Genomic DNA, 14,266 nt, shown 5'->3' on the forward strand with positions numbered 1-14,266 from the left:
CGAGGAGTCCCATCAATGACTAGGAGTCCCACCATAGCCATTAGCAACAACACAGACTGTTTGTGGCTTTAAGGGGTTTGCAAATTCCTTGTTTTAAATCAATTTCTGTCTTGACTGCCAGCATTCAAAGGCTCACGAATGGGTGGACAATATTATGTGGATTATGAGGTTTCACTCTACGTAGGTAACATGTGAAAGCATTTATTTCCTGTGCAGGCAAAAGAATGCGTAATGGGCATGGTAGGAGCTTTCCATGGACATCTGTACACTACTTCATGAAACATATTAGCAAACACCCATGCCCATGGAATCTTACAATTCTGAGATGCTAATATCCAAACCAACAAGAGATTCTCACTGCTACTGCCATATTATAACCTTCCTAATCCTTTAAATAAGGAACTGAATCCCTACCCTCCATACAATGAAAACATTGAGCCTTGTTTATATTGGGATTTAATAATGGTTAGTGATGAAAATACTTTCAATTGGCTGTCAAGCCTGAAGTTGACAGGGAGGCAACATGGTATATACACATCAATTTGCAAATGTTAGGTAAGATATCCTACCCCAGGGAGGCTGTGCCAATGTTTATCATGTAATATCATCATGGGACTGGACCAACATCCTTCTGGGAATTATATCCACTCTCTTGTTATCCAGTGTAATTCTTTAGCATCTCTCATTCCAATGTGTTTTGGACTCCAACTGCTCTGTGGGTTCTCCCCACCCCACCCTTACCTTAGCCCATTTTGCAGGAAGGGAAGGGAACTTTTTTTAAACAAAACTTTATTGGTAATAGTTTCAAATATGTTTACAACAAAGCACACTTTTAAAGAGGAAGTAGGGATTGTTTTAAACAAGTTTTGTTGGATTACATAGAAGTGTTCTTTTTTCCTCCCAAGGCAAGGAGCAAGTGAGGATTTATCTCCCCTTCTCCCCGTCCCAACACAGAAAGGATCATGAGCTTCATGGTGGGAAGAGGATGGGAAGGAGCAGAAGGGACAAGCAAAGCTCGTCTGCTCCCAACAGCGCTTCTGTATGCGTGAAATAATTCATCTACCAATCTAAAGAAGCTCTGCTCCCCAGCCATGGAAAGAACAGAAGAAAACTAAACTGGTGAGTACAGAAAGCATGTGTGTTTGGGGTGGGATAGGTGAAAGACAGAACACAAAGAGGCATTGCTTGGAACGAGGGAGAGGCAGAGAAGTCAGAACAAATCAATGGAGGAAACAAGTTACCCCCCCCCCGCCCCACCCCCACCCCACCCAGCACCCAGAGCTCCCAGCACATCCATGTCTCTCAGAAGGAAGACTCTAAACAGATTCCAATTCTCATTCCAATGGGATACCACCCTTGACAGCATTGCACTGGCTTGCCCCGAGTAGATGGGTCTTTCCAACATTTTGTTCCTGAACCTCCTTTGTACCAAGGCTAGGACAACCCTCACCCCTTGTCATTTGAGCATAAAAAACAGAGCAGGTGGACGGAGCCTTCCCCTCCCCCAAAGAACTGGAGTAATGGAGTTTTTACCAATAGACTGGATGATCCTTGTATTACTGAACAGAGGCTGCTGTCTGGGCTGAGCAGATTGGATTGTATACACCCTTTGCGTTTCACCTACAGCTCTCAAGCTTTTCATGTATCTTGCTCCATCCTGACTGTTAGCACAGGGGATGAACCCACTCAGAACTGAGGACTGACAATGGCCATGAGCTAGATAGTAGGTTATGTTCAAACAGGATGGACTAGATCCTGCTTGTGTCTTCTCCATTCAAGCAGATGCTACAGGAGATGCCAGATGCAGCAGGGCTGATCTGGAAGGCATTTGGGATGGGGGAAGGAGAAGAGGAGGGGAGTGCATTTAGAACAAAAATCAGATGAAAGTTCAATTTTAGTATTCCTGAACTGCCTGTCAACTGCTCACTGTCCCCCTCTCACAGGTGAGATTATGTCCCCCCTTTTCCTAAAACAGGGTCCAAAGATCGGAAATAAAGTGTTTCTATCCAACAGAACAAATCCTTCATGCTAAAACTCAGTTGTTTTACAGAGTTAAAATTCCTGCTGAATTTCATTTAATTGTGCTGGGACAGAGCATATAAAAGTCCCTCCCTAGATTGTTAAAACTTTTTTTTAAAGCCAGTCAACTATTTCTTTAAAGTTAATAAAAGGAGCCTGGAAAAATTATATTGATAAAATGACAAGGCCATCCCCCACCAGGGATGTGACAAGGTTGGGCTATTAACCCACTTAGTGCCAGCCTGAACACCAAAGTGCTACGTGGATGTGTTTACTTCCTCTTCCCTCCTTCCCTTGAAATTCTTACAATGCCCCTTGAAACAAACCTTTATAGTTGGTGATAAATGGCAAAATATCCCCTTTCCTTAAAAAAAAATTATATGAAGCCACCAATAAACTAGGGACTGTCTGATTAGGGTTGGTGTATGGACTCAAGTCAGTGTGAGGAGGAAGGGAATTTGTTTAAAACCTGCCTGAGAGTGGCTGGGAGCCACCTTGTAGCCTGTGGTGGGAGGCAGGTAGGTAGCACTCAGGACTACTGCCTTTCCCACAGCTTCAAAATGAGCTTCCCATTTCTCTTTTCTGCCCAAACAGATCCAGGTGAACCCCAACAGCCTCCCACTTCTCAAAATTAACAAATAGGCAAGGAACTCTGGCCCTTGGGGCTGATCAAATCCAGCCCTTCCTTTTCCTGGACACACAAAGCAAGTGGCCTGCAAAGGGGGCTGGCCCTAAAAATCTGCAAATTCCTTGGCGCACTTCTCGGTGATGGACACCCGGATCTCCTCCTCCTCGTAGTCATCAAAGTTACTTGTATCGCCAGCTCCTTTGCACTTTGGTATAAAGGGAGCTTCCACCTGTAGAGGGAAAAGGACAAAGTGAAGAGTCATTAGGAGTCATTTCATTATGGGTTTATGCACTATTCACTGTGAAAACTGGGCTTCAAGTACAGTTGTAAAGGTAAGTCCTATATTGAAAAATAAAGAGAGGTAAAGATACACAATGTTGATAGAAAGCATGCAGTTGCTCTAACAATGAAGGCAAAACATAAAGCATCTCAATATCCTAGCACTATTCAGGGACGTAGGTATAGATTTTTTATGGGGGGGGTTCAGGGGTGGAGCCACAAACACACCCGCCCCTAGGGCATGGCCACGCCTCCCCAAGCCCCGCCCCTGGCCTAGTGCTCATAAAAGCAGCGCTCCGAGGTCAGGGATGGCAGACTCCCCTGCCCTGCCCTGCCCTGCCCTGCCCTGCCCTGCCCTGCCCTGCCCTGCCCTGCCCTGCCCTGCCCTGCCCTGCCCTGCCCTGCCCTGCCCTGCCCTGCCCTGCCCTGCCCCCCACCAGCTGGGCTCCCAGGTGCCAGCCAGCAATTCCTTCTGCCCTCCCTTCTGGGCAGGGGCATAGAGGGAAACTGGAGCCCTGTGCAAAATCTGAGCCCCCCCCCGGGCAGCCGCTGTGATGCTGAAATCCACTCCCAAACAGCATCACTTTCAATGGTGTTTAAACTAGAGAGCCCAAATTCTCCTTTTAAATCCACCTTAAAGGGAGAATCTGGGGTCCCTAGTTAAACAACATTGAAAGTGATACTGTTTTGGGGTGGATTATCCCCCACCCTGAAACAGCATCACTTTCAATGTGGCGTAGTGGTTAAGAGCAGGTGCATTCTAATCTGCCACTTGAGCTGTGGAGGTTTATCTGGGGAATTCAGATTAGCCTGTGCACTCCCACACACACCAGCTGGGTGACCTTGAGCTAGTCGCAGCTTTTCGGAGCTCTCTCAGCCCCACCCACCTCACAGGGTGTTTGTTGTGAGGGAGGAAGGGAAAGGAGATTGTAAGCCCCTTTGAGTCTCCTACAGGAGAGAGGGAGGATATAAATCCAAACTCTTCTTCTTCTTCTTCTAAACTGAGGACCTCAGATCCTCCCTTTAAATCCATGCCGAAGGGGGTGGATTTAAAAGGAGAATCTGGGGAAATTGGGGGGGTGTGTGTGCCTGCTGTCAGTGGTGCAATTGTTAAGCTAGAAGCACCAAACTTTCCGGGTATATTTAGGAGACTCTCCTAATGATACCACACAGGTTTGGTGAAGTTTAATTCAGGGGGTTCAAAGTTATGGACCCTCAAAGGTGTAGCCCCCATCTTAGTCCATAGCTTTTGAACCCTCTGGTCCAAACTTCACAAAACCTGGGTGGTATCAATAAGAGACTCTCCTGATAATAAATCCCAGGTTTGGTGAAGTTTGGTTCAGAGTGTCCAAAGTTATGGACCCTCAAAGGTGTAGCCCCCATCTTCTATTAGCTCCCATTGGAAACAATGGAGGATGGGGGCACCCCCTTTGGGAGTCCATAACTTTGGACCCCCTGAACCAAACCTGACCAAACCCGGGTAGTATCATCAGGAGAGTCCCCCAAACAATCCTTGAAAGTTTGGTGCTGCTAGCCCAAACAATGCGCCCCCTGTAGGCCAAAAACAAAAAAACACTGAAATGTTTTAAAAACTCACAAATGGGTGGGCGAAGCTTCGGACATGAATGGGGGGGTTGAACCCGAGAAACCCCCCCCCTTACCTAAGTCCTTGGCACTATTGACTTATGGAACTCTGTAACTACAGCCTAATTCATGGAAAAGGCCAAGAACAGCTACAAGTTATGATGGGTAAGTGAAACCCGCATGTTCAAAGGCAACATATACTGAGTGGATGATGATGATGATGATGATGACACAAGAAGGCCTGTTTTTGAATGTTCAGGGGCATTTAGCTTGTGGCTACTGGAAACATAATGCTGGAAGCAATGGACAGTCCATAACTAGTTTCAGTTCATAAACTAGTTCTTGTGTTCAGAAGCTTCTTCAAAACTGACGCTACCAGCACGATTCTGCAGGCAGTTAACTGGATCCGTGGCCATTCTTGCAAATAACTGAGCATCCAAAGCTGCTGAAACTGGGGGCGGGGGCACAGAGGGAGAAAACAAGAGGATACAAAGTATTGTCGAAGGCTTTCACGGCCGGAATCACTTGGGTGCTGTGTGGTTTCTGGGCTGTATGGCCATGTTCTAGCAGCATTCTCTCCTGACGTTTCGCCTGCATCTGTGGCTGGCATCTTCAGAGGATCTGATGTTGGGAAAGCAAGTGGAGTATATATCTGTTGGAGTGTCCAGGGTGGGTGGAGAAACCTTGTCTGTAACCTCAGACAAGGTTTCTCCATCCACCCTGGACACTCCAACAGATATATACTCTACTTGCTTTCCCAACATCAGATCCTCTGAAGATGCCAGCCACAGATGCAGGCAAAACGTCAGGAGAGAATGCTGCTAGAACACGGCCATACAGCCCGGAAACCACACAGTACCCAAGAGCATACAAAGTTCCTCAGGGCCAGGTTATTCTGTAATGCTGAGAAACCAGGCTGTTCTATACCAAAGTTGGGTGTTCTCAAAGGTCTGTTCCCAGAAAATGACTGCCTTGCAAAAGTCCAATTGAGCATTTATGTTGGTGCCCTTATGTACTAGAAGCACTAGGGGGCAGTGCAACAGCAGTGCAACAACTTTGGTATAGAAGGCATGGCAGACTAGAGATGGAAGATAATACAGTTTCTGGTTTTGGAGCTCTTTGTAGCAAACATTTGTTTTGCTGAGCTTGGTTCAGCCCTTTCCAGCTTGTCGTCACTGGAAGGAGGGAGAACAAAATTCACAGCACCCACCAGGAAACAGAAGCCTAGAGCAAGGCAGGTTTCCCACTCTCCTCAGTATTTTCTGAATCGACTGCCTGGAGGAACAGCCAGTGTCGTACCTAGGCAAACTGGAGCCCTGGGCAAAACCTGAGTTTGATGCCCCTCATGGGCGGCCACCCTCCCCCACCGTGACCACCAGGTCATTTCAAAGTCACCATCACATTATAGAACATGCCCCAACTCACAAATCTGAACACAGCAATGGGCCATGCCACACAGCAGAAATATTTTCAAAATGCTTTCAAAATGTTTTATTACTGCTATGAAAACATTTTATGGTATTATATCCAGTCCCCCCAATTGGGAGAAACAGCATCACTTTCAATGTTATTTAAACTGGGGACCCCAGATTCTCCCTTTAAGGTGGATTTAAAAGGAGAATCTGGGCTCCCTAGTTTAAACAAATGATGCTGGAATCCACCTCCAAACAGCATCATTTTCAATGGTGTTTAAACTACGGAGCCCAGATTCTCCTTTTAAATCCACCTTAAAGGGAGAATCTGGGGTCCCCAGTTTAAACATTGAAAGTGATGCTATTTTGGGGTGGATTCTCCCCCACCCTGAAACAGCATCCCTTTCAATGTTAAAACTGGGGACCTCAGATTCTTCCTTTAAATCCATGCCGAAGGGGGTGGATTTAATAATAATAATAATAAATATTATTATTATTATTAAATCCACCCCCTTCGGCATGGATTTATTAATAATAATTAATACTAATAATAATAATCTTTATTAGGCATTGAGAGAATAAAAGAAAGAAAGAAAATAAGCATTGGCAGGAAGGGAGTGGATTTAAAAGGAGAATCTGGGGAAATTTAGGGGGTGCCTGCTGTCAGGGGTGCAATTATTAAGATAGCAGCACCAACACTTCAGAGTATCTTTGTGAGACCCTACTGATGATACCACCCAGGTTTGGTGAAGTTTGGTTCAGGGGGTCCAAAGTTATGGACCCTCAAAGGTGTAGCCCCCATCTCCTATTAGCTCCCATTGGAAATAATGGGGGATGGGGGCACTCTCTTTGGGAGTCCATAACTTTGGACTCCCTACACCAAACCTCACCAAACCTGGGTGATATCATCAGGAGAGTCTCCTGAAAAATCCCGGAATTTTTGGCGCGGCTAGCCTAAAATTTTTGGCGCGGCTAGCCTAAAATCCTACATGTGAGCTCCCAAAGGCACCTGGTGGGCCACTGCGAGTAGCAGAGAGCTGGACTAGATGGACTTTGGTCTGATCCAGCTGGCTTGTTCTTATGTTCTTATGTTCTTAACTACACCCCCTGCAGGCCAAAAATGGGAAAAAACTGAAAATACAAAAAATCCCACAAACGAACCTGCATTTTTGGCACCCGCCACAACGGGGTGCCCTGGGCAACTGCCCACTTTGCCCAATGGGAGAAACGCCTCTGGGAACAGCAGTAGTCCAGTCCGCGAATAGCTATTCAGTGAGCTGTTTTACCCCTTCCTTAAGTGCTTGCTAATTCACGGCTCCCTTTCTCTTGTTTCTTGCTTTCCTTACCTGTAACACTCTATCTAACCAGCTTCATCCTTCCCCCTTCAGATTCTCTCTCAATGTATTTTCCCCCTTTCTCTCTAATCCCTGCTTTCCCTGTTTATATCTGTTTCTCTTTTCTTACCCCCATTTCCCACTGTTCTTTATCATTCTTCTGTCCTTTTCTGTTTCCCAGCTAGTTAATTATTCCATACAAATTTCTGCAAAATTAAAATTACATTTAGTGGAAAGTAGGCATCTGTGTTCTTGATTGTAAAAGCTGTGTTGTCCAGTGTGATGCAATGGTTAAGAATAGAGGTCTCTAATCTGGGGAGCCAGATATGATTCCATGTGAATCCTGCTGGGTAAACTTGGGCTGTGCAGAGTTCTCTTAGGACTCTCTTAACCCAGTTTCCTCACAAGGTTTCTGTTGTGGGGAGGGGAACAGAAGGAGATTGTAAACCGCTTTGAGCATCCTTAGAAGTAGAGAAAAGCAGGGTATAAAAACCAGCCAGTTAATCAGATGTGCCAGTTTATCAAGTTGGGTCCTTCTCCTTTCTTTCCTGGACTACTCCTTTAAGAAGCGGATGTTGGAGCAGGATATGGGGCAATGTTGCCATAGGACCATACCTGGAATTCACCTTGAGCTGGCCTAGCTACTGTCTAGCTGGTCTCACCACATTCTGTGGCATTTTAAAAGACTCCAGGTTCACAGCTGCCCACACCACAAGCAGCATTGCCAGCAAAAGACCCAGGATCTTTTGTCCTTGCCGGGAACTTTGACATCAGCTGAGGGCACCAGCCGAGCAGTCGGCCTTCTTCTTCATGACTTGGTAAGTTCAGGGGCAAGCTTCTGCCCTCAGACATATTGCTTGCTGTACTGCTATAACAGATGCTGGTTAACTGAGTTGTCCAGATAAAGTGTAAGGTAACAGTGTTTTTACTGTAATTACAGAATTAAAGAGTATCTTCTAATGAAAACTGTGAACAATGAGGAGGAAAATAGGTTCTGGTCAAGTTGGCTGAAACAAGCCAAACTTTAATCATCTTGAGTCATGTATAGAAAACTTTCTCTTACATTATAAAACACAAGCAAAGAGATCTTACAAAGGATCAATTTTTGCAGGTGAAACATTACACAGTGTTTGGCAGATGGAACTTTTCACCAGAATCTGCCTTCTGCCAAGAGTTTATTGAAATATATATCCTGCCTCACCTTGTTCGTAGATTAAAAGTGTGCACACAGTTAACAAAAAAGTTAATCCAATAATGCATATCACACCTCACTCACTTTAAAAGTCTTCTCCCACCAAACCCTGCCCACATTCTTCTCCCACCAAACCCCGCCCACCAAACCCTGCCCACATTCTGTAGAATCCAAAATAAGGTAGTATGGAAAAGCAGACTGGACTTGGTGTGAATGGGGATGCAGTTTACCTGCCCTTGAACCTCACACAAATAAAATTAAGAGGAGAGGGTAAGGACAAACTGCAGTGATAAGGAAAAGGCACTCAGTTCATGATTTGGATCATTTTCTTTTGGTCTCATCAGACTTCCATGTGAAGGAGTCACTGATGTCCTTTTGTCTTGCCACCAATTGCTCCCTACACAGAAGCCATTTCAGCATTTGCTATTTCAGTATTCTCCATCAGGATCCCATTTATTAGAATTCTTGCTTATTTAGTGTAATAAAGAAAAGGAATTTGATACATTGGAGCAAGTGTGACAAGATAAATAAGATACCACTGGAAAATACTTTTAACCCTATAAATATTTCTGGCAATAGGTAAAAAAATAATGTCCTTGTGAGTGTATGTTATGAAGAAGCCAGGGTTTGCTTGGTGTGTGCAGTAGTGATAAAACCCAGCAGGCAGATTCGGTATTACCTTTCCATCAATATAATAATATTAACCTTTGCTTTGGAAGATAGCCTGTGGGGCAGCTACACGCCAACTCTGCATGTCTCCTGTGGCTCACCCTTACCTTCCGCTGGTAGATGGCAATCCAATCGGTGGTAGAAAACCACTTGTGGTTCTTGATGTCGTTGACTCCATTTTTCAGGTTGCCAAAGCGTTTGGTGAGGTCCACCTGGAGCAAGTTACGCAACAGGTCCTTCAGGTCTGAGCTGAAGTGAGATGGGAAACGAACCTAAAGAGAAAGAGGAAGAAGTCAATAATCAACTCTTCTAATCTCCCAAAGAAATCTGATAGTTGCAAGAGGAAAGAAGGAAGGGACATTCATAACATCCGACAAGCAAGAATACTATTCCAGGCTGGTTGTCAAGCACCTCTTACTGATTCCCTAATCACAGTTTTATCTTTATAAGGGCTCCTGGTGCTCACAGATGCAGAAATAGAAAGGTTATAATGGTATTTATAAAATATTCCAACAAGCAAACACTTCCGTGACCAAGACAAGACACACCTCCCTCTTTTCCAAATCTTGGCCATCTCTCCTCAAGGTTTCAACTTACATAACAATATGTTCTGAGTTCCACTAAATCCCTAACATAGCTCTGCTGCTAACATATGTTAATATGCTATAAGTATGCTGAGCACCTTCTATTACAAACACAATTTAACTGATTTATCAGATCTAATAATTAAACATTTGTATAGCGCATGTGACTAGATAAATCATTCTGCTCCTAGTGAACTTCAAAGGTTGGCTTTTCTGTTAACTGAATTTGAGTGTTTGCAGTGAATCATGCTATAAAACAAAGGTTTGTATTATTATTTTAAGAAGTGCTCCTTTTAAAACAGGGCCAGATGGTGGGTAATGCACATACATTTCCTCAAATTTTTGAAGTGTTACGGAAGTTGTGAGGAAGGGGTAATTTTGACCAGGTCTATGGTGAGTGGAGGAAAAGTTTAATCCCTACCCCTAACCATTTTCTCAATGAGGGGGAAAAAAATCACACAAACTGCTATTTATCCTGTGATTAACTATACAGCACCTGCCTTCCCCAGTGAGGCAACTGGCCCAGGGAGGTGGAAAAGAAAGAATGATTTGTGAAAGTGAGACTAACCCCTCTTTCCCCACATACCCTGTCCCAGAACCAAGTCAGGATCCCCTGAAGTTGCCAGTAGTAACAATTTTAAAAGCGAATTTAAAAATCACACAGTAAAAACAAAAACCATGAGCACACTGCAGGCAGTTGCATTTAAGTAGTTCTCCTTTCACTCACCCCTAACTCTACTTTTTAGACTTGGGAGAATTTGAAAAGCTGGAGGTAGGATAGCCCAATCTCATCAGATTTTGGAAGCTAAGCTCTCTCAGCTCTGGTTACTACTTAGATGGATCTCCAGCAAAGTCCAGAGCTACTTCAAAGATACAGGCAGTGGCTTCTGAACACCTCGTGCCTTCAAAACCCCACAGGGTTGCTAGTTCAGTGCAGTGCTGTTTATTTAGTCATTTGATCAGCAGATTTAAAAAAAACACTAAAAATTAATGAATACACAGTCAACAAGATTACACTTTTGTTACATCAACTGAAGTTGACATATAAGTTGGTTGTGACTTGACAGCAAAGGGGGGTTGGAGACTAAAAATCATAGAATCGTAGACTTACAAGGGGCCACAAAGGCCATCTAGTCTAACCCCTCTGCTCAATGCAGGATCAGTCTAAATTATCCCTGAAAAGTGTCCATCCAGCTTCTTGAAGACTACTGGTGAAGGGTAAGTCTGGTACCCTCCATGCTTTCTTCTAGATGTTACTTTTCAACTCTTAACGAAGTCAAGATGACTAGTGGTTGAAAGAGGGTGAAGATTATGACTCCTAAGATCAAGTGCTACTAGAATTCCTTTACCAAGAAATGCTGACTTGATATACATCTGAATTTTGCGCTACACAGAGCCAAGGATAAAAGACACACAAGTTGCATATTTCCATAGATAGAAATGTTCCTATTTAAAAGATGAACTGAAAACTCAATTAGACACATGTGTTAAAAAAATTAGCTGCAATTACTGTGGACTTTCAAACCACACTCTTAAACATTGTACAGTGGTTTACAAATCTTAAGCTGCTGACATTTCTGCTTAAAGCCATGTTCAGGTTACCAACTGCCATGACTTCTACACTCCGTGCTCTGCAACCAGAACCACCTATACAGTCAATTCTCTCAATGAACCCTGAAATAAGAGCTATTTGCACACAGATCCCATATCTGTTTTAAGAAGGGCATTTAATTTTAACTTACAGAGGGAAATATTCAACCCCAGTTCCCCAAAATGGTCAACCATCACCTTCTGCTAGAGATCTATGCTACACTACCATCATAGTTGTCTTGAGTTTTCACTCTCAGACACTATTTCTTGGCCTGTTTCTCTCAGCCAGACACTGAAACTTACAAACAAAATATTCCCTTCCACTGACAGGTGAATATATATACCAATTTTCCTGAGAAGCACAACTGACTGAGCTCCTGATGGTCTTACTAAGATTCTTATTTGCCAGCTAAATAGAAATATCATGAATTAAATGCCTAGTAGAAAGCAAGGTTCTGGTATATTTCATGTTAATGTGCACACTTAAAGAGAATGTCACATGCCCAGCAGTCATACTAAGTACTCCAAAGGACTATGTAGTACCACCCTCCTACTAATTTAGGACAAAAAGCAAAAAGCTTCCAAGGGAACCTTCAAAGCAGCTAACAATTACAGTAACACAATGATTTGTAAACCACTTATAGTGGCCTGCACTGTAAACAACAACTATGTGCTAACATAACCCCAAGAAAACTCACTGGACAAGCCTGTTCCTGGAGGTGTTTCAGGCATGCACTATAACACCTGCACAGGTTTCAGATCAAAGTAAACAATGGCAGTTGCTCATGCCACAAAAGTGGCCTGCTCAGCGTAACAAGAGATTATTCACACTGTTTGTTTACTCCTCAACAAGGAAGACTGTGTGAGCTTGAGAGGTGTTGAGAAATGCTGAATCAGTGCCATTCTTGATACTTAGGCTCACACAGAAACTAGAGGTTTCAGGAGTAATTGCATCAGAAATGCAAGCAGAACCCAGTAAAAATTCACGAGGGAAACCAAGGGTGGAGAAGATGGGCTCAGATGGAAGCATTTCCCAGCCCCCTTAGTCCATGAAGCAGTTTGGGGGTAGTCCCACTCCTTTTTGTTTACATGATCCAGCTGGGTGGGAGGGAACTGGGCCTGAGGGCAAACGCCACATCATCTGACCCCAAACTCTCAACTGGAGCTGGCTAGGGGCTAATGCCTGTGTGCCACTCTCTGTTGCCAGGGATATTCCCTAGAAGTGCTTATACAGCAATCAGCCCCTACCATTTTCAGTTTTGAAGCAGGGGAGACATGTTCCCATTTATTCTTCCAGCTCTCCCACCCTCCTGTTGTTATCTTCCTGCCCTAGTCAGTGAGGAGAGCAGGAAAGTGAGTACATGGGAAGAGGAGAATCCTTGATTACTTAATTGTTTGAATCTTGAGGAACATGAGGACTCTGTCTCAGCCAGTCCCTTCTAGCTGTCTGGGCTTTATAACACAGGTCTTGCTGAGGGCAGTGTCCTCACGGTTTTGTCCCCTCTGGTGTGTCCTGCCAGCACACAATGCCAGCAGCTGGTAGAGCTCTGTTCATTGGGTTTATTGTTTGGATCAAGTGGCAGGAGATTCATCCCTACAAACAGTAATCTTGGAGCTTGGGAGATGGCACTGGCTGTTTTACCACATGATGTTTGATCATTGATTCGGGTGAGCATGAGGTGGGAAAGTATGGAAGCGAGAGAAGTGCTGGTAATGCTCACTGTTTAACTAATCTCCATCCCTTATGAGGAAGTGTGAATGGTGAGGCTCTCCCATGTGGGTCTACTTCTGCCTTGGTGCTGTGAAATGCCATGTCCATTAAAATAACATCTGAACTGCTGTCTGAGGAACAGGAGAACCCCACTCGCTTGACTGAAACCTGAGTTGTTTCATCAGATATTGTTAGTTGGGCACAACTGGCACTATCTGGGTGTAAGAGCATTTGCCAGCCTTGAATTGGAGGATGGGAGCAGGTAGCAATTCTTTTCTGTGAGTCTTTCTTCATCAGTAGATGCCTGGCACAGACAAAGCCAGCTCTGTTTGTATGTGCCAAGTGTTGGGCACCAGGAACTGATTAGGGATCCTTACTGTTTGCCTACCTTGCAAGTGGGGTCCCTGGCTGATGGAGATGATCTCTGATTTGGTGCTAGAGACCCCAAGGATGACATCCCTGAGGATTTAAACATATATGCTGAGACGATCCCGTCAGGACCTCATGACCATCGTGCCCTCCTTTGATGGACAGATTCAGATCAGTACTACCAATGGATCCTCACTAGGCCCTTGACAGTGTGAGCATAACCATTTGTGCTCTTTTCAGAGGCGTAGCTACCCCCCGCGCCCCATGGTAGCTACGCACCCCCTGCACCCACTTACCTGAGTCAGCGCTACGCAGCCCAGGCTCCAGTCGACGTGCAGCCCAGACTCCAGCAGGGGGAAGAAGCGGGACCTGGCTGGCTGCTCCACACAGCCCAGGCTCCAGCCTCCAGGTTGGCCATTGGCCTGGCCGGCCCCCACTCACTTGGCCTGACTGGCCGAGGCCTGCCGGGAGGGTGTGTGTGGTCGATGGGGCAGAACGTGACTCACCAGGGGGCGCCTGGGGCATTATAGCTACGTTATAAAAATAACTTTTCTGAGTTATTTTTTTAATACAACTACCACAAAACTAACATGGAAGGCAAAAGACATAAGTGAACCAGTCACTCTAGCCCACCTACATAACAAAGGTTTACACTACATCTTATTCTATAAAAGGCTAGCCATGGTGGAGACAACTCACTTCCAGCCAATAGCCACGCGTGCTAGGGGGGTAGGGCTTATACAGGATGGGTAAAAAACAACACAAACAAAACAGTAAAATGTGGCTATTCTTCTCTCGTGCATGCGGTCCCCCTCCTCCCCTATTGTGGAATAACTACAGTCACTGTACCATCTGCAGCTGCCTGAGCAGGTGCAGCACTTGGCCACTCCCTGTG

At 44.8% G+C, this 14,266-nt stretch overlaps 1 protein-coding gene across 1 annotated transcript in view; it reads right to left on the minus strand.

Moving 5' to 3' along the window:
- Nucleotides 1-439: 439 nt before the first annotated feature.
- Nucleotides 440-14,266, minus strand: part of PRKACA (protein kinase cAMP-activated catalytic subunit alpha) — an 85,134-nt gene continuing 71,307 nt past the window's right edge. Inside the window, 2 exon segments of the mRNA XM_048487915.1 lie at nt 440-2,876; nt 9,225-9,389. Of these exon segments, the coding sequence (XP_048343872.1) occupies nt 2,751-2,876; nt 9,225-9,389 (291 nt within the window). The 3' untranslated portion in view covers nt 440-2,750.

The sequence above is a fragment of the Sphaerodactylus townsendi genome, linkage group LG03 (assembly GCF_021028975.2).
Source record: "Sphaerodactylus townsendi isolate TG3544 linkage group LG03, MPM_Stown_v2.3, whole genome shotgun sequence".
NCBI classification, from domain to species: Eukaryota; Metazoa; Chordata; class Lepidosauria; order Squamata; family Sphaerodactylidae; genus Sphaerodactylus; species Sphaerodactylus townsendi.